Source organism: Parasteatoda tepidariorum, chromosome 5, assembly GCF_043381705.1.
Source record: "Parasteatoda tepidariorum isolate YZ-2023 chromosome 5, CAS_Ptep_4.0, whole genome shotgun sequence".
Lineage (NCBI taxonomy): Eukaryota > Metazoa > Arthropoda > Arachnida > Araneae > Theridiidae > Parasteatoda > Parasteatoda tepidariorum.
Window position 1 is genome coordinate 85,488,813 of NC_092208.1, and position 22,347 is coordinate 85,511,159.

Sequence of the window (22,347 nt, forward strand, 5' to 3'; positions counted from 1 at the left end):
ATGCTCGATGACATACAGATGAATAATTTGAGAAAATGAAATTATTTCATATCCTTTTTACCGAATATCACAAAGCGTGCGATTTCTTTTTAGAAAGCCACACTCAATGAAAATCTTACCACCGTACATACATTGTAAATTAAATACCATTTTTAAAGAAAAAATTAAATTCTATTCAGTTCTTTAAATTGCTTAATCCCTTCATCACTTTATAATTATCATGAATGAATCATCCCATTAAATGTAAATTGATCATCTTTAATTTTCTCATTTTTCTCTTTTTTCCCTAAAAACAACTTTTAAAACTAATTAAATTGAATTAGTTTCAAAAAGTTTTTTTTAAGAAAAAGCTTGTTATGCAGGTTAGTCTAAATTCATATAGTTCGAACACGGAATTTTAAAAAAATCGTATTGTTCAAATTTGATTTCTCAGGAACTATTTGATCAAATTCGCTCAAATTTTGTATTTTTCCGTGTTAAATTACCTTCTTTTAAAACTTTGCAAAAATTTTATACCTTACAATTAAAAAAAATTTCTGACTATTATTAAATAAAAAAATAAATATTTACTATAAGTTATTTTTAAACAATTTACACAATTATAAACCATCTTTATAGTTGTGTGCAAAATTTATTCAATTCGCTTGAAAAGCTCTCGAGTTATTTCTGAGATTGCGGCTAGCCCAATATCTTGGGGTTCAGAAATCCGAATTTGTCTAAAAATTGGCATGCTTATTCAGAGAAAGTACGTTTTAGCGTCTTATTTCGTAACTTAAAATATCGCCCCTGCACTTTTTAATTAGCATATTTGAAGTCACCCCTTGAGCCATTAAGAATGAGTCCTAGAAAGTGAAGATCTTATCATTAGATCAAAAGTTATCAAGGTTGTTCGTTCATTTATTTATTTATTCTGCATTGAACGTCTAAATATTCATAATTTAAATTTCTTTATCCCGCAGTGGACTGATCATTAAGACACGGTTCCCAGCAGATCACCTAAGTCAAGCATCACTGGCTGCGGTCAGTGTGCGAGTGGGTGACCACTTGGATCAGTTTGCGTAGGGACCGAGGGTGTGCGGTATTGGTCCTCGTTAAAATTCTACCTAAACTGTTACTACTACTATTACCTAAACTCTAAACTGTTCTACCGTAAAGTGCTCGACTTCACGTGCGGGTCGTCGGGCTACCGAAGCGGGGGTGCCATCCCCTCTGCAGAGGATCAAAATTGTGATGGCATGTCTTCGGATCATCCTCAGGGATGTTTCCCAGACCGTCGCCAATAGCCATTGCAGCTCTAGTGCGACGTAAATGAACTACTACTACTACTTAAATCTGTTTAATTTGTTTTCTTTGTCTCTAATTTATTCCATTGTGATGCAAAGAGGATTTTTCATAATTTGATTTTATTAAATAGACCAGAATGTATTCTGATCTATTACTTTACTTTTTGCCATTTTTTCACTGTTAGCAAATTAATTATTACTAGATATTCTTAAAATAAACCGTCAACTTCCTCAAATTTATTTCTCATTAAAGAATATATTATATTTACTATTTAGTCTAGAATTTTTTATGTAATTATGTGGTGTAGCCCCTAGCTAGATCTCGGGGGGTATAAAATAAGGAAAAGCTTGGTGCTAAATAGTTTTATTACACATATAGCACACGGACTAACAAACATAAATTTAATTAATTGAGAAGATGAGAAATAAGAGGAAGGTCCATTCGGTTCGAAGTCTGAGCATCTACTGCCTTGTATATGGTGGTGCTGTGTTGTAGCTTAGCGATGTGGTTGCTACAGTGCATATATTTTCTTATTATCTGTTATTATATAATTTTTGTCAAACTAAATTATATTAAGAGCATCGATTTTTTTTATTGAACATGATATAGGCTACCCAAAATATATCATTCGATTGTATCTATTTAATTTATAATTGTCATAACAAACCGTAATTATTTACTCTGTGATCTTTAATGAATTTATTACATCACGATTATTTCATTGTTTTGATGCTCGCAAAGCATATGATTATTTTAAAAAAATAAATTTCCTTCAGTTTTAATTTTAAAAATATTGGGAAATCATCCGGTTAAGTCATAGTTCTTCTTTAAACGTTTGACTACGTTTGTTGTGAGTGTGCGTTTTTGTTACTAAATTATATTTGTAAAACTTTAAAATATAATTATGTTTAATCAAACAAATTGTCAGAATTTTTTATTGACAATTGAAAATACGCAAAGAATCTTCGATAAATATGATAAAATAGACTTTTTATTTCTAACCAATGATGATTTTGAATACACTTGAATGTATTACAATTAAAAAGAGATCATTTTATAGTTTGAGTTAATTTTAATTTATTTATTAATCTATCTTTATTTAAGTACAATGCAATCTTTTTGCAATATTGCCAAAAAGGTTAAATACATCCAACAATGTTTTTCTTTTTTCGTATCGTACAAAAAAAGAGAGAGAATATAAATATTTTAGGAAGGCCGCCAGTACGAGAGTTGCCGTAGGCGCTCCTTTCCATAGATACGCATCTGATTGGATGAGAGGAAATGATGAAATATTCTTTCAAATACCTTAATTTTTGTATAATTTAAGAACAGTAAACAGCATGATGAGGATAAAGACCGGTAACAATAAGTATAAAATCTACAAATAAAACATACCTCCCTCAATATATCTGAGTAAATTTGAGCATACCTATAAATGTAAATGTGGACCTTAGATAGCGCTGATAATTGTTTTTTTTTTTTTTTTTTTTTTTTTTTTTTTTTTTTTTTTTTTTTAAGTTGAAATTTATTTAGAATGAAAATTTCTTATGCTCCTTTGTAGAAACAAATTAGGCAAAAATACTTAATTAAATAAACGAAACTACGTGAATAACAGAAATTTACATATATTATCATTACATTCGGGAAATCAATATTATTTTCCAAGCATCTAGTTACACGTGTCTCTCTTTCAATTTTACTTAATTTATTCTCGGAAATATTACTTGAGAAAAATTTTAGTCCCAAAAATTTAGTAATTTGAAGGAGCGGGAATAAGTTTGGAATTTCTTAAAATAATATTTTGCACACCTATAATTGAAATATTAAAATTAAAAGTAAAAATAAAGAAATCATTATAGCCAACTCTCAAATTTTGTAAAACTTTAAAATTTTTAAACAATTTTTACCATATTAAGCACCCGGATTTATAAGGCAATTAAAGAAAATTACTCATATTTTGCAAAGTTGACAGAGAAAAATTATTCTATATTATTTTTTCTCCATTTATGCTTATGATAAGAACGTTTAAAGTATTACAAAATCTAAAAATATCTACTACTAAAATTTTACAATAATTCAATATTGTTATTATTTAATTAAAATTATATGTTAACTTTTAATTTAAAATTATTAATCTCTATCATGAAAAAATACTCTTAATTTTGATTTATAAAATTCCTTTAAGTTACTCTATTTTAGGAAACTTAAGAGACTTTAATTCACTTACCTTTATTGAAATGATTATGGAAAAGTATAATGTTAAAAGTCTGGGGCTAACTCCTTATTTAAATGGCCCCCAGAAAAAAAAGGGTTGTAATCACTGGTTAAGGCAAATAAAAAGATAAACTAAAATTTTAAAAAAACGCAATGGAAAGCAAATTAATAAATATTTAAATCCATATCATGAATTTATTTTTTACTTCAAATGAAACTTGTTCCATAATTTAAAAAAAAAAAAAAGATCATTTATAATTTTTTTCTGATGCACCTTAATGCTCTTAAACTACCAAAACTGCTTGAAAATTCTATTTTATTCATCATAAAATACTTTGAGCCAAATTTTTATTTGTTAAAAAATTTAATTTCATGTAAAAAGTGACAGTAATAAGTTTAAAAACTCAGTGAGTAAGTTACAGCTCGAGAGTTGGGAGTGTATAATTCAACTCTTTATTAATTAATCAGGTAACATAATAATTTAGATCTATATTTTTGTTTTAAAGATGCTAATTAATTAATGAAAATGTGATTCATTGGTGGATGTCGATAAGAAATGCATAGTTAATTTACTGAATCTAAATTATTATTTCTTTTAACACTAGTATGCTATCTACATTTTTATCTACTTTATTGCTATACATATTTCTTTTATTATTTATTTTGTAGCCTATTCCTCTGGTTCTTTTTTTCTTTTCTTTTTCTTAACATTTCACGAATTAAGAAGTAATCCGAAAGAAATTGCCCACAGTCACAGATTTTGGCGAACGCAGAGAGCTGAGGTTAGAGCACCCTAGAAATTATTATAATCATAATTAAAACAACAACAAAAAAAACAAAAAAAAAAAAGGGAGGGGAATTTCCTGTCTATATGAACGTTCGCTTTGAACCTTTCATTTTCGGTCAACTTATTGTTTAGTTTGTTTCAGATTTTTGTTACCAAAATTTAATCGGTTTTGTGACATTATATTTAGCCTCCTCTCCATAACGGTAATTGGAAACGGACGAATAAGTTAACTTATTCCGTTCTTTATCATCTTAATTAAGGTGATAAAGATTCATCGCTTTTTTAAATGAATGCTGAACAAATATTTTTTAATTCACTAAGAAGCATAAAAAGATCAAGTTATATTTCTAATTGGGTCTAATTAATTTGAAATTAATTTTATTTACATCTTTGCTGTTTAAAGAAAATAGGTCAAAATTATCGTTTTTTTGTAATGGTAAAATTTTAACACTTTTTGAAATGTAATTTTAATTTAGACATTGCTTGAATACCTGGAGCTATTACGCCCTGATCACGTTCAAAGAAAATTAACATTTACCTTTAATTATTTTAAAAGTAATGTTAAATGAACTACAATTGGAGAATCTCCTGTAGATTTTATTTACATGCCCTTTGGAAGGGACACCATAATATTTTCACTCTTTTAGCTTTAGATACTCAAATTAATAAAAAAATAACAATAAATCCTATTTATGATAACTACTTTTCAATAAACCAGCTTTAAAAGTATGAATTAGTAAGTAAATAACAATAAATGTAAAAATGACAATAAATTGTATTTATGATAACTACTTTTCAATGAACCTGCTTTAAAAGAATGAATAAAAAGAGAATGATGGTTCAGATAACAATATATTGTTATCTGATCCATCATTGTTAAGCTCTACAAATTTCATAAATTTGAATGTTTTTTTTAATGATTTTACATTTGAAATACTATTTTTATTGATTTGATTAACTTCCTTACCTATTATGAGTTTTGTTGCTTAAATTTTCCAATTATTATTATTAAAGTATTTTTTTCATAGATGGCAGCACTGAAATGTAGGTAGAAAGGTACTTTATTAACGTCGCACCAGAGCTGAAAGTGGTTACAGATATGTATTATGCTTTATATCTTTACCGAATATACGATAGATCTAAACGAACATTCGTTTTATTTTTTGTTAACTGTTAGATTAGTATATCTAATTTGAACACAAGTTTATTTTATTTTAGTTCATATCAATGAATTTGTTTTCTGCTTTTCTTTTTTCATCTTAAAATCAATAGACGCATTAATGCGTCCTATAAGGAGTGATTATTATAAGGAGTGATTTTTATCTTAGGATCATTATTCTTTATTTTAAAATGCATCTTTCGCTGTTGTAAAAGAAAGCATACTGATGAAAACTTTTACGTTTTTTCATCAAAATTTTTTACTATTTTTCTAATTATATTATGTTTCTATATATATATATATATGTATGGTATAGATAGTAGATAGTAGTATGGTATAGCAGTCATATAATATTGATAATATCTATGTAACCTTGAAAACATTTTTTCAGCGTCATGATATTAAAATAAAGATATTTTAATCTATACATATATTGAAATATCGTTAATATAATATCATGATNAAAAAAAAAAAAAAAAAAAAAAAAAAAAAAGATAAAAATATATATATATATATAGATATATATCGATTTTCCACTACTTAATATCCTGGTTTAGCGTGTCAAATTTTATTTTTGACTAGCAATTTGTTTGACTAGAAACTAGTAATATTTTGAGTATTAAGTTTTTTTAAAAAGCTATTTTTAGTGAATTTATTATTTTAACGTTAATTTTATTCTATTTGACCTAATAAATCATTATTAAATAATCGCCTGATTTTTGGACCAAATATTAATTTTTTTATTATTATAACTATATTGTTGCTAACCGGTAATTTGTTTCCTTTTTTAAAAAAATAATTAAACTGCCAATTTTGACTTTTTTTTTTATTTAAAAAAAAAAAAAAAGCTTTGTATCTGAGAGCTAATGAGTTTTAAAGTGCTTATATGTTTGCTAAGTTTTAAAGTATAATGCGTTTATTAGTGATTACATATTAGTGCATTGATTTTGCAAAAAATTGAAGCACTAATATGCAATTTGTATTTATTTTGGATTTAAGAATAGGTATGCTTTTTAAAACTGCTATTTTTAGTGAATTTTTTTGTGACATATCTTTTTTTTATACATTTCGTTCATTTTTATTATATCTTTTGAGCATCATATCTTATAACTACGATTTACAATATCAGTTTTATTCATTTTTTGGTGATTATTTCGTACATCCATGTTCATTTTCACTATAGGTATAATTTTCCTCGAATAGTGATATTGTAATCATTGAGAAAACATAACCTTTCATTAATTTTTAGCAACATTCTAGACTTGAGCAGTTTAGTTATAGAATTGGTTTAATGCTATGTGTGTACTAAATGTATAGTTATTCATATTTATTTTAATGTATAGTTATTATGAAACTTATTATGGAAATTTCATAAGAGTTTTTATAGCAATCTTGCTCACTTTTTGTTTATTTATAGCTCCTGCTGCTTATGATCCTGAACAAAGCTTGACGACTACATTAGAACCCATTCCGAAATATTCGTTTTTTCACAAACCTTAAAACATCCTAAACCGGACAATATGTCTGGTGAGTTGTTGCGTCCAGTGAATTAGCAATATTATTTTTATTTCTACAGATTAGTAATATATATATTTTTTACTTCAGTTAGTTGTTAATGTCTAACTACTGGAGCAGTGGTCAGAAAACTGTTTATAAATCCCTCTGTGAGCTACCAGTGAAAAGAGCTTCCAACTTTATTTTAAGTTTTAAATATGGTTTATTACCTATTAACTTATATTTCCATTAAATATGAAATCAATTTCCATTAAACTGCACCAAACAAAAAATTGAAGTGAATTCTACACAATGAATTCTGAATTCTGAAAGAAATTGAAGTGTAGTTAATATTATGAAGCAAATGAAACAACTGTACCGATTTTTTTAAATAGGCTTATTAATTTTAATGAGAAGGATGNAAACAAAAAATTGAAGTGAATTCTACACAAGAAAGAAATTGAAGTGTAGTTAATATTATGAAGCAAATGAAACAACTGTACCGATTTTTTTAAATAGGCTTATTAATTTTAATGAGAAGGATGGAACTTTTTTTTTTTTCTTCTTCTCCTTTTCTTTTTTTTTCTTTTTTTCCTTCTTTTTTTTGTTATCAACAGGTTTTTCGTAGAGGAAGTTAGTGAACTATAGTGCTTTGACACAATCTACTGAAAATGTCTCCGCGAATTCAACAAGCTTGTTTATATGTCAAAAGATAAAATATTGAATTGTGGCAAACTCCTTGACTTCTTCGTCTACTGTATAAATATTTTTAGGTGCACAGTGACATTTTCCTTATAATATATAGTTTGGAATAGAAATCTTAAATCTTCAAAACATCATGGATAGGAAAAGTGCAAACCGTGCTGCTCATAGTTTAGTCAAAAATACCTAAAAAGTTAGAATTATAGGGATTTGGACACTATGAAGATGAGTGAATTTTTTCAAAGTAAAAGTACAAAGTTCAAACTATCTGTGTAACATTTAATAGAAAACGCATCTGTAACACCTTACTTTAGAGTGAAGTTTATTGCGAATTCTTCTCGTAGTTTGATGAATTAATGTATAATACTTAATAGTAAAAATAAAAATATCTTTATTCTTTCTTTTTCGGCGCCAGGCCGATATGACATGAAAACTGTTCAGGATTCAACACCTAAATGTAATTTTGGACAGAGGCCCAAAGATACAGAGCCTGACAACAATCCTGGTATATATATTTTTTCTGATTTAAATCTTATTGCATTCATTAGTTTGTTTCGTAAATTCACTTTATTGCACACAGCTTGACTCTTGGTTTTTTTTTTTTTTTTTTCAATAAATTTTATTTTATATTGAGCAATGATGGGTAATAATATATAACGTCTCCTAATTGTTTGTCCTTTTCAGCGAGAAACTCTTGCTTTAAAACCTTTAAATTCGTGTTTTTTCCGTTACAAAAATTTAAGGTGTTCTTGTGGTGTATTTAAGATTGCTTTGAGGTTTATTGGAAGTTGACTTCAAAACCAACCTTTAAAAAAATCAACCTCACTAGGTCTATGAAGTTGTTTTATTCACACTTTAGTTTGTTTTGAGATTGATAGAAGTCTGACTTAGATCAACCAGCTTAGAGAGGTTAAACGTGGGTGCCATCCCCTCAAGGATGTTTCCCAGACCGACGCCAATAGCTCGTTGTGCAGCTCTAGTGCGACGTAAATGAACTGCCACAACATATATGAGGTTGATTTTATAAGATTTAAACTGATGAGGCTATTTTTAATGCAAAATATAATCTCGCTTTCTACTTATATTTTTTTACACCTGTCAACCTCAAAAACTCCTTATCTTTGTGAGGTTTAATTTCCATACCAGTCTGGATTAAATTTTATTTCGATACCAATTTGCGGTAGTGTTTTTAATAAAGGGATAAATTTAAGCTTCGCTGTTGTGCTCATTTTGCTGCTGGACTGAAAGTAAGACGGAAAATAGAAAAAATTGGTGGCAAAACCATTTTACATTCATAGCTGGTTTTGTGATGAGTAAAACAAACTCTTACTATTGTTAAGCCTTTCCGGTGCCAGTCCGTCAACACTAAGTCAACAAATATTTAAAGTCACTAGAAATGTAAAACTGATTGCATTTAAACGTTTAGCAAGCACTATTCTTTAAACAACAAAGAGCAATATTATGTCGCTGTAGTTAGAGAGTACTCTCTACCCAAGTAGCACCTAATATTAGGTAACATCAGAAAACCAGTAAAATCTAACGTTATCTTGCACAACTTCTGATATTAGAAAGATACAAAAGGTTGCTGTTTGCTCTGCATTATATAATACATATTAGATTCTATGCAAACTAATATTATCTAGTGTTTACCGTAATATAATTTTGAATTAGTTTTGATGTCATATAAAATAAGATTTTGTATTTTCTGACATTATCTTGCGCTGCTTTTTATTTTTGAAGTAAGCAAGAGGAAGATCTGGATGGTGGTAGAATAATTCGGCGATATAATTTTACTGAATTTTCTGCATTGCTGTGAAACAGTGAACCATAGAACAATAGTTTTATAATGTCATTCCATGCATCATTTATTTAGCAATACAGAAATGCTAAATAAAATTATATTAGCGAATTTTGCTACCATCCATTCTCCTCCCTCTTACTCCAATCCAAAGTATATCTTATGTTCCAAAATCAAAAGCCATATATCAAAAAAGTGGAGGAATCATTGGTATGCGGCCAAGGAACCGGGCTCTTCACTTGTTCATATAGGTGATAGAGCATATCAAACAGCTATTTCCAGACTGGCAAGTGGACACACGAACAGTCTCTCATACTTTGAAGGTAGAAAGACCTATGCAGTCTGCTCCAAATGTGAAGCCCAGCAGGCCTCAGCTGAATATATCCTTGACTGCTTGGGCTTTCCAAGGACTTATACGCTACTCCACTTCTTGTCATCGACTTTTTGAGAGTCAACAACCTATTGGATCTTCTCTGACTTCGTCAGACAATTGGAGGGAGCAACAACAACAGTATATCTTATGCTCATCTACCTTTTTTGACTACCATCAGTTACTTTTTTGAAAACCCTGCAATTTATTTAACTCTATATATTTGTTCAAAATCAATCAATTCCATTGTTTGTATTTCGTGGATAAGAGATTAGGCGTAACGAACATAGTAAAAACAAATATAACATTATATGTTAACGTCTTAAACAGAAAAAAGAGATGCTATTGCATACAACATGTTTTCACAAAGAATATACAAGACCTTTCAGATGAAAGTTTAAGCAATATTCTTTTCTATATTAATTGGGAATTTTTATCATAATGTATATGTTATCCAGTTTAAAGTCAAAGAAATTTTTACGATTATGATTATTTTAAAAATATAATATTTTAATTATGATAAAAATAAAAAGGAATTAACTTTTTGTCTCAAATATCAAGCAAATAATCAAGTGAAAATTTCTAAAATTAAAGTAATAAATATAATGCTGATAATAAAAATACTCACAAGTTTGAGATAGACTTTAAAATCAGCATTAAAAGAAAATTCCAGGAAATTTTAATAAAGTTACAATAGAGTTAGTCTTATGAATAAAATTTCAAGCATTCTAAAATGTAATGGTTTTAACTGAAGAGTAGCCGATAAATTAATAATTATTTTAAGATGGCAAACTTGTTAACTGAAAATTATTTTTTATCTTCATCATTGTTGTAGAGAAATTCTGTAAGATTCGAATAACCAAGTAAACATTTTGTTACAAGCCTATTTAAAGCTAACAACAATACTTATTATTTATAGTTATTAGACAATACGTTTTAACAGAATAGTCGACTACTACGAGTGAACTACTGATTGTCAAGAATGAGCACAATCATAATATTTACTGACTTAATTAGATACATGATCATTAAATACATGATCTTCAATGTTTTGATTAAGCGGTCAAGATTATTAAACACACTGAATGTTTCTATATCACAATCCTCTCTGACACATCATGCATTGATGCAAGGGCGGATCCAGAAATTTTTCCTAGAAATGCACCCCCCCCCCCCAAAAAAAAAATTTTTTTTTTTATTTTTATCTTTTTAATAAAACAATTTTTTTTTTAATATTCTTTTTTTTTTAAAAAAAAACTGGGGGTTTTCATGCTAGTCTTCTCATTTATTTTTTTCATAATGAACAATAGAACAATACATAAATAATTCAAGTATTCAAAATCTTTTAATAATAAATGTAATGCGTTTTTTAGCAACTTTGGTAAATCTGTCAATGATTTTTTCAACATCCAAATCAATTTCTCAATGAATGTTTAATAATGCGAGTCCATTTAATTGTTCTTGATTTTGAGTTGCTCTAAGCCAAGTTTTGATACGTCGAAGAGTTGAAAAGGAACGTTCTGCTGTTACTGTACTAACTGGCAGAGTTATTGAAATTCTCAACATCATATTGATTGATGGGTACAAATCGATGTCACAGGCATTAATAATCTTGAAAAGATTGACCTACCTAGGTGTATATGACCCCTTAAATAATTTCTAAAATACTTTATTTCTTTTGTAAGCTATTAAAAAAATTATTATTTTCAATTCTTGGGGGGTCATAACCCCTATGACCCCCCCCCCTCCCGCTGGATTCGCCACTGCATTAATGTGCTTTGCTTTTCTCGCTGGTTTTTAACCAAAGGAAAAACACTACTATTTTACTACTTTAGGTTATATGTATCATTGAATTTTGCTAAAAAAATTACTAACTAAGTTAGAAATACCTTTGAAGGTGAAAAATTCAGTCAAGCTACCGACCACGACCAATATGGCGATGTAATCCTTGATGGTCAAGATGTAAACAATTGTGAAGAAGTTACAACTCAACAGTTGAAAGAGTTTTTTCAGTTTTATATCGATCGGGAACACAGTTTACATTTACTAATATTTTCTTGCGTTTTGTGGCATACAATTGCATTGGCTAATAACGATATTTTAAGTAATATTTAATTTATTGTTTTCTGTCATAGATAAATGTTTATTTATTAATAATATGCGATGCCCTTTCACAAAAAAAATGGTTCTGGACCAAAAGTGATAAATGATATATGATAATTTTAAAAGTTCGAATGCTAGATTGAGTAATATTTAATGTTGTATAATATTAGAAGATAGGATTCAGGAGTCTATGGTTTTCTAGCACGACAGTATTGCGGGTTTTTAATGTTAGATAATATTATTTTGCTACCTCGGATTTTTAATAAGTGTATAAACATACAAATGCTTATTTTCCCGAAATGAAATAACGAAATTATTTATTACGCATCATTTTAATAAGTAATACCCCAGACATACATAACTCATTGTAACACCTTTTTTACTGAACTGAAGATTCTTAAGCATTCAGAACTAGAAAATTTCGTCAACTATTAACAATTTTTCGGTGGGTATCATTAAAGTTTAATGTTATAAAAATAAGTTATATCAAACCCACATTTTCATTCAGCTACATTAGGGCACAATTTATTATACAAATAATTATTGACCATCTAAAATCTGAACTCGCCCACCTTGACAGAAACGCCCACTTCGATCTGAACACGCCTACTTCGATGGATTGTCCACATTAAACAGTTGAGTTGCTACTTGTGACTGCGACATTATCCACCTCCTCGCACTTTTGCTACTCAGTTTCGTCTCGATCACGCACAACGTCGGCTTGAATACACTCGACTGCTAAAGGCAACACAGGAGCGACTACGACTATGATCTTAATACATCTCTCATGTTCTGAACCCGGTGACCTTAATCCAGCTCTCCCGGCCTGTCACAAATGCAGCAACTAGTGGTATCGAATTCTATCACAACTATAATTCTGGTGGGGAAGTACTGTAGCTTATCGACCACTACACAATTACAACTACAATTCACTAGTATATAAGACATGTTAACTCGCGACTCTATGTCGGGGTACCTTTTCATAGATGAAGGTTGACATGATCGATAACAACACAAGCCCCACACCTCCAAAAGTTGAAGCAACCCCCGGTATAGCTAAAGATTTATTTCCTATTAAAAACTGGTTTTTTTTAATCGCAACTGCATGTTTCACAAGCACTTTTCATTAAACGAAATTCTTAAATGGCAAGCATTTTTGACCGAAATTGTTTATTCTCAAATTAGCATACGTCATTAAAAAATTATTTTTTGCTGTATTTATTAGAATTTTGTACTTGGCGCATAAAAGTATAAATGAGAATAATACTGTTGCACCAAACTTAATGAAACTGAACAAGTTTCAATAATTCTCACTAGAAGACAAACTACTTCAAAATATCTTATTGATTACATGAAAACATGCCGTTTTTCGCCAAAAGTGCTCTCGTGAGCAATTTGAAAATGTGACTTATCCTTATATTTTCCCAGCCTTTAATTGCACTTCCATTGAAAAACTTTCATGCATTTAATCCCTTTGCACTCGAAGTACTTAAAACAACCAATTGGGTACTTGTAACTAAGCAAGTGGTTGTGCGTGGCGTGTGAACGTTTAAGGTATAAGGCTTGATATTATCACACTGAATCAATTTTTGGATCAGATTTAATTGCATACCTGCAAGTATCTTGTAATTAGTTGACCCACGCGTGATCTTCTTTGCAAAAATCCGATTAAACTAACATAAGTGCGAAAAAAGTTTAAGACGTATATCACAAACGTTTACTTTCAACAACTAACAATAATGAAACATAGTGCTTTTTTAAATTATTGCTACTCGCACAAATTCAGGGTACTGTGTTGACATAAAACTAAGTCGTTTTCAACTAATATTAAGACTGAGAAATTTTAACAATTAAATTGGTAATTATTGGATGCATTACAATAGTAATTGAGATTCATCAAACTCTTGAATTCAAAGTTAATATTGAGAGTGAGGTTTATGAAAAATATATTTTCAAATATTTCAGCTCCTGGTTATTACGATGCAAATTCCTGTCTGCAGAATGTGGAAGATAAGAACCCAAGCTACACATTCGGACATAAACGTTCACTTCCAAATGTTGAATCAAACCCCGGTATGACTAAAGATTTATTTCCTATTAAAAATGATATTTTTTATCACAATTCCATGTTACACAAACAATTTTCATTAAACGAAATTCTTAAATAAGTCATTTTTGACCAAAATTGTTTATTCTCAAATTAGCATTTTTCATTTAATTTTAATAAGCAATACCAGACGTACATAACTCAGTCTAACACCTTTTTCACTGAACTTAAAAATCTTAAATATTCAAAACTAGTTGGAATGTTAGATCAGATACTATTTAAGCTTATATAATATTAATTCTAATATTAGAATATAGGAGGTGAGCGTGCTGACATGAACCTAAGTTGTTATTAAATAATGATAACGCTAAGAAATTTTAACAATTAAATTGGTAATTATTAGATGCATTGGAATAGTAATTGAAAATTTTCAGTTTCTTGAGTGTAAAAGGGTTAATGTCAAAAGAGAGTCTTTGAAAAATCCGAAGACAAGCTACACATTCGGACTTAAACCTAAACCTCCAAATGTTGAATAGCAGACATTTTTGGCCAAAATTGTTTATTCTTAAATTAGCATTTTTCATTAAAAAATGATTTTTTGCTGTATTTATTAGAATTTTGTACCTAGTGCATAAAGTACACTCTATAACAAAAAAATCGACGCGCCAAGAAGCATTGCTTCTTGGTGCTAGATTACAGTGGTGCGTGCCTCGATCAGGCTGGAATGATGCCGACTGGGAACGTATAGTCTGTAGCGACGAATCCCGCTTCCAACTGTGTCCTGACGATCATCGAAGACGTGTTTGGAGACACACAGGGAAGAGTGGGGATCTCGCCTTCACTATTGCACGCCACACCGGCCCTCAGCAAGGTATTATGGTCTGGGGTGCCATTTCCTTTGACAGCCGGACCCCTGAGGTTGTCATTAGAGGTACACTTACTGCACAGCGGTACGTCGACGACATCCTAAGACCTGTTTTGCTACCGTTCGTATTGCAGCACCCTGGGCTGGTTTTTCAGCAGGACAATGCCAGACCACATGCGGCACGTGTTGCTATGAACTGTCTGCAAGCTTGTCAAACTCTTCCTTGGCCTGCCAGATCACCAGATCTCTCTCCCATCGAGCATGTCTGGGATATGATGGGAAGGCGATTGCATCTGGCACGGAATGTTGATGACCTCGTTCGACAATTGGATCGAATTTGGCAGGAAATACCGCAAGAGACCATCCGGGAGCTTTATCGGTCTATGCCACGCCGTGTGGCAGCTTGTATCCAGGCTAGAGGCGGGTCAACACCTTATTGAACTTGTTACTGTAACTCTGCAATAAATTATTTAATTGTTCTGAAATTTTAATCATTTACTATTGTGTACATTGTCCTCCTATCCACCAATTTTCGTTTCAATCGGATAACTCCTTCTTGGTGCGTCGATTTTTTTGTTATAGAGTGTATAAATGAGAATAATACTGTGGCACCATACTTAAGATCATTCCTGGTGGACGCTGGTCACTCGCAATATTCAGTTCTTCTATAAAGCCTATACTCTATTGCAAGTGAAGAAAAGAACATAGCGGTCTAGGATTTAATTAATCATCCACAACTGGCCATGTAGTTCCATTTTATTTCGTTAAAAATTATACCACTATGCCTTCAAAAATAATGTAAAATCTTATAAAGCTAAACAAGTCAGATAATTCGTCCTATCGTTTAATCATAGAATTATATATAAAAAAAAATATTATAGTTACGTAGACATGTAATTAGACAACAAAAGTATATTTTTTATAATAGCTTACTCAAGAATAGCCACGAGCTATTCCGGGAGTGAAGTTATATAAAAAGATTTGATTTATATATTTTTTGCAGTTAAAAATATACATTTTTTCACTAAGTGGATCATTAAAATCATTAAGAAAATAAAATTTTGTCTATTAAGAATAATAAGCGATAAATAATAATTTACATTTTGGAAAAAATACTCGCGATCACCAATGAAAATGAATCTATTGATGAAAATAAATCCATTTATTTAGTTTTCTCAAACAATATTTTTGTTAACTGTGTTTTTGTTGTGTGTATTTCTAAATCATTTCAATAATTTATTTAATGTTATTTAAACAAACATTTTTTTTAATAAAAAATAAACTATTTTCCATTTAAATTTTAAAATATAAAAATTATGCTTCATATATTTAAATTATAGTTATCATTAAAAAATTTCTTCAGTTTTATTATTTCGTTGATTTTAAATAAAAATTAATTTTTTCTCCTTTTTCGAATTTTACCATATTATCATTTAGTTCACCATATTAATAAATTCGAAAAAGAACTTTTGTGCTTAGTCTTTAATTAGTAAAAAATTAACTAACTAAAAAAATATCATGATTTAAAATTTAAAAACATTTCTTTTTTTACTTTCATAAAAACATAATATAATTTTTTATTTAATGGATTTATACAATTATTTATTATATTTACTTATTTCTTTAAGGAAAAATTATATTCTTAGAAAATTTGCTCAACAAATTAATTTATTTCAACAAATTCCGAAAGTAAGAAACGAAATTTCTATAGATTTGGAAGTTTTAAAATTAACATACACAGTTCAGTCACATTAATATGACCACCTGTCAAAAGTCAGAATAACCACCTTTGGCAGAGCGGACCGCTGCGAGACGTACAGGAAGAGTGTCAATAGGTGCTCCCTAGGATGTTGAGCCATGCCGACTCCAGTGCCGTGGCCAGCCGCACTAGATTACGCGGTTGAGGATCCATGGCGCGAACAACCCGATCGAGGAGGTCCCACAGATTCTCGATTGGATTTCGATCCGGTGAGTTTGCTGGCCAGGGGAGTACGGTAAACTCATCCTGGTGCTCTTCGAACCACGCACACACACTGCGAGGTGTATGGCCTTGTTCATTCTGAGGAAAAATCATTCGCATGTAGGGATGGGCATGGTCCGCAAAGACAGATGCGTACTAGTGCTGATCCATCGTGCTTTCCACAAGGATGAGTGCACCCAGTGAATGTCAGGAAAACCTTCCCCAAACCATAATGCTCCCTCATCCAACCTTGATCCTTCCGACAATGTTGCAGGGTGTTTGCTTTCAAACGCCAACGTCCATCTGTCCGATGGAGCCTAAAACGTGATTCATCGGAAAAAGTCACCGGTCGCCACTCTGTGAACGTTCAGTTGCGGTACTGGCGTGCAAATTCCAGCCTTCATCTCCGATGAACAGCAGTCAGCATAGGTGCATTAAACAGGCGTCTGCTGCGGAGACCCATGCGCAGCAACGTTCGCTGAAACGAACGTTGCTGAAGATACACTCTTGGTAGCCCCTTGGTTCATCATGGAGGTCAGTTGCTCAGCAGTTGCACGTCTATTCGCCCGAACGCATCTCCGTAGCCTTCGTTCGCCTCTGTCATCTATAGCCCGTGGTGCACCACATGCGCCACGCCGCTAATTTTGGATAGTGCCATTTTGCCATGCACGGTTTACTTTTACCATGGTAGCACGTGAACAGTTCACAAAATTAGCCGTTTCCGAAATGCTTGGCCCGAAATCCCCTCGCCCGAAAGCCAATAATCATGCCCTTTTGGACGTCGGATAAATCACTACTTTTCTGCATTACGCAAACGTTTGAAATGCTTTCCGATGCCCTAGGACATTCTTTATATACACTCCATTGTAATGTGCTACCACCTACCTTCTGTGATTGGTTATTTCACGATGACGTCGAAAGAAGGTGGTGGTCACATTAATGTGACTGGACTATGTAATTTAAAACTTCTTTTTATATGCACGCATTAAATTTTGATTACTTTTTTGGTTTCTTTATATTTTCAGCGTTCACTATTTTAATTAATTTTAAATTTAAAAAAATATTTTTCTCACATTTTTTTGATGAATTTTAAGGTTACTTTGATAATGTACTTTAAAATCATTACTTTTTTTCGTTCTGTATTTGAACCTTTTCCTCTTTACTTTTACAACTCAAAACTTTTTATCTTTTACATGTTGCTTTTGCTTCAAGTACCTTTACTTGTACTCGTTACATTTTAAAAGTAACGCTCCCATGCATGTTTACAAATCGTCAATTTTTTATTATTCTATCCTACTGCAAGAAGAAAAACACATAAGGGATAAATATCAACAATAATAATAAATAACGATATACAGTCTTGTACGGTAGGTGAAATGTTAAATTTTTACTGTAATAATTTTTTTTCTGGAGTTAAAAATTAAGACATCTTGCACGTTAATTTATTTAATTGGAATTAATTAAAGTTGTGTGAGATTAAGAGAATATGAGAAACTTCAGGGATGGTGATAGGTTATTTTTCCAAAGGTGCCATTTTTACATCAATCTATTCCAGATAGACATTTAACAAATTTCCATAATTCTCACTAGAAGACAAACTACTTCAAAATATCTTGTTGATGGCATGGAAAATATGGCGTGTGTCCCCAAAAGTGCTCTCGTTAGCAATTATCAATATATTTTCCCCCAGCTTTCAATTGCACTTCCATTGAAAAACTTTCACGCTTTTTATCCCTTTGCACTCGAAGTACTTAAACCAACCAATTGGGTACTTGTAACTAATCAAGTGGTTGTGAGTGACGTGTGAATATTTAAGCTATAAGGTTTGATATTCTCACACTGAATAACTTTTCGGATCGGATTTAATTGAATGCCTACAAGTATGTATGTTGAACCTGATTAGTTCACCCACGCGTGTTGCTTGCAATAATCCAATTAAACTAACATAAGTGCTTAAAAAAATTTAAGCACGTATATCAGAAACGTAATTTACTTTAAACAACTAACAATAATGAAAGAAAGTGTTTTTTAAACTACTGCTACTCGCACAAATTCAGGCTACTGTGTTGACATGAAACTAAGTCGTTTTCAACTAATATTAAGACTGAGAAATTTTAACAATTAAATTGGTAATTATTGGATGCATTACAATAATAATTAAGATTCATCAGTTTCTTGAATGCAAAGTTAATATTGAGAGTGAGTCTTATGAAAAATATATTTTCAAATATTTCAGCTCCTGGTTATTACGATGCAAATTCCTGTCTGCAGAATGTGGAAGATAAGAACCCAAGCTACACATTCGGACATAAACGTTCACTTCCAAATGTTGAATCAAACCCCGGTATGACTAAAGATTTATTTCCTATTAAAAATGATATTTTTTATCACAATTCCATGTTACACAAACAATTTTCATTAAACGAAATTCTTAAATAAGTCATTTTTGACCAAAATTGTTTATTCTCAAATTAGCATTTTTCATTTAATTTTAATAAGCAATACCAGACGTACATAACTCAGTCTAACACCTTTTTCACTGAACTTAAAAATCTTAAATATTCAAAACTAGTTGGAATGTTAGATCAGATACTATTTAAGCTTATATAATATTAATTCTAATATTAGAATATAGGAGGTGAGCGTGCTGACATGAACCTAAGTTGTTATTAAATAATGATAACGCTAAGAAATTTTAACAATTAAATTGGTAATTATTAGATGCATTGGAATAGTAATTGAAAATTTTCAGTTTCTTGAGTGTAAAAGGGTTAATGTCAAAAGAGAGTCTTTGAAAAATCCGAAGACAAGCTACACATTCGGACTTAAACCTAAACCTCCAAATGTTGAATAGCAGACATTTTTGGCCAAAATTGTTTATTCTTAAATTAGCATTTTTCATTAAAAAATGATTTTTTGCTGTATTTATTAGAATTTTGTACCTAGTGCATAAAGTACACTCTATAACAAAAAAATCGACGCGCCANTATATAACGAATTTATTTGACGATTTTTGATTTATATCACGAATTTATTTGTTTTATTATTGTTATTAGTTATTCATTGAAAAATGAATATACTGCTGCTCTTTCTTTTGCATCATTTGGAGCGTAGATAAAGCCACCTTCTGGGAATGGACCATATTGTTTCCGCATTCACGGTCAGATGCAGATTTTTCCATTGAAATTCACTTATTTCAATTTTTAATAGACTTAATTATAGTCAAAATTTTAACCTTTTTAAAGAGATATCAGTTTTAAAAATTTTATCTTAAGATTTTATACTATTGCACATTTCTAATAGGTTTAACGAATTACATGTCATTTATTTGAATTCAAATTTATTTTAATGACTTAGTATTTATAAAAATATGTAATTTTTTTTTAAAAAAAAAGTTGTTATATGGATTTGAATGATTGTTTTGAATTCTTTGAGTTTTGTGCATTTGCAATATACCTAAGTTAGTAGCGAGCGAAGCGAGCTTAATTTGCGAAGCAAAGCTTATAAGATTGCTTAGCAATTTTCGGGGGTTGGCGAGTTTTAGAGAGAGAGCAGGGCGCACAGTCCACTAGTATTTAATATTCTTTCATCAATTCCGTTAAACAAGAGTTGGCGATGCTGATATGAGTTCGAGCTAGGAGCTTAGCACGAATTTGGTGCGCTCTTATATACGAACAGGTTTCTCAATCGAGGTAATGGTTTTATTTATAAACTTGTAACAGTGTATAGTGGCAAATTTTTGATGAAGAATTTATACGCAGAATTAGCCAATACAGGTTTCGGAATGGAGTAATCAGTAACTTGGAAAAATCAGCAACTAAAAAAATTTTTTTTAAAAACTTTCATAAGTAAATTGGGATGTTTCTCTTTATAATCAGAATTTTTCTTAAGGTAGCAAAACTAGTATACAAATGTATAATTCTTTGCTTTAGTTAATTCGATTAAAAATTATTTTGCCTACCACTGCTTTTTTTCAAAATTATTACCATTCATATTGTATTTTATTACCATGTTGTATATAACTGGCAAGCAATCCACCAGAAGCTGCGAACAGCCATGGGGAAGGTGGATCCCCCGCCATGCAAATATATTGCTGTTTTTTCTTTTTCTATATTAATGTTTGTACCGTCCAAATACTAGAATATATGCCCAGTCATGTATCTAGTACCTAGTCATCTATCATCATGTTTCATGTCATGTTCCTAGTCATCTTATCTTTTTGAGTGATCTCAGATCTTGTGAATCAGTGAGAGCCAACTAGGGCTGGTACTGAGTTACCAGAACAATCCTAACTAGGTGCAGTTATCACGTGAGAAATCTTTTAAAGAGTGGGCATAACCATCCTTATAGTAAAAGTTTTACTATTTAATTCACTATCAATTTATTAAAACTTTATCAGAAGGCGGACCCGTTAGCCTCCCTGATAATATACCCAAATTATATTTTTGCACTGATACTCACTAATATTCACCCTGACACATATTAATGTCACTTGTGTATCACTTTATGTCATTCACTTTTTAAAGAACCATTACTTGTGCACACTTTCACATCTCAAAACTTTTTAAATTTAATAATCGTTCTTATAGCGCCTGGACAGTATGATTCCGATCAAGCTTTAAAGAAAGTGGAAGATTCAAAGCCCGTTTATTCATTTGGAGAGAAGCATCATCACACTCAATAGATGGATGACACACTGGGTAATCCTAACGTCTGATGAAAGAACACAAAATATTACTACATGTTAGAATAGAAGCATTTGTTTTCGCTTCCAATAAGGACATTACAATTGTATTACATTTACTATATATTCAGGGGTTAGACAAAATTGTGGAAATATACCAACTCTAACTCTATGAAAGCTCTATACTAACTCTATGAAAATAACTTTCGTTTTTTAGCAACAAATGTTCTGGAAGCTTTTACATGACAAAGCTCTTGGCACAGATTTAAAGATCATGCTTTGAGGTTTTAGAAATGGTATATTTTGACCCATGCAAAATTCGGATCGACCCAATTGAGGAGAGGAAGTTATTAACTTATTTTGAAATCATACTATAGGATTGCAATATTTAAAAGGATAATTGCCAATTTAAGTTCTGGGTACGCAGTACCTAGACCAGGGGCTATCTGCTCTTTTATCGAAATATTATAGAATTAAGGAAAGAGGGGGAATGAGAAGATTACGTTAGTAAATTAACATGATAATAAAATACACAAAAATGAAAAATCCTGGATAGGAAAAAAATTCATATATAAATGTGGTAATTATATATACTTTTTCAAGTATAGTGGTATTTAAAATAGGAAAAGAGCCTATAATTCCTACATGCTCATTTCAGTCCATGTAAATTTTACATGGTTACCCATGGACACCATTTCTAACAACTTTAAACACTATCTTTTAAATTGTGCCAGCTGTCTAACCATACGAAATCTTCTAAAACATTTGCTGCTGTAAGAAAGATTGCTTACATAGAGTTAGCATAAAAGTATTACCATATTTTTGTCCATCCCCTGCACAAGTACATTGAATTTCCTTAATAAATGCAAATAATTAACCA

At 30.6% G+C, this 22,347-nt stretch overlaps 1 protein-coding gene across 2 annotated transcripts; it reads left to right on the forward strand.

The window, feature by feature from the left end:
* The first annotated feature begins 5,335 nt into the window (after positions 1-5,335).
* LOC107457281 (uncharacterized) lies at positions 5,336-22,347 on the forward strand. 2 transcript variants are annotated; one of them, XM_043054019.2, is made up of 6 exons: positions 5,336-5,386; positions 6,862-6,971; positions 8,056-8,145; positions 13,877-13,984; positions 19,020-19,127; positions 21,373-22,347. In XM_043054019.2, the coding sequence occupies exons 2-6, from the start codon at positions 6,965-6,967 to the stop codon at positions 21,465-21,467; spliced, it is 408 nt and encodes a 135-aa protein (XP_042909953.1). In that variant the 5' UTR covers positions 5,336-5,386; positions 6,862-6,964; the 3' UTR covers positions 21,468-22,347. The 2 variants fall into 2 exon arrangements, with proteins under 2 accessions (XP_042909953.1, XP_071036810.1); XM_071180709.1 differs by lacking the exon at positions 5,336-5,386 and having other exon boundaries at positions 6,268-6,971.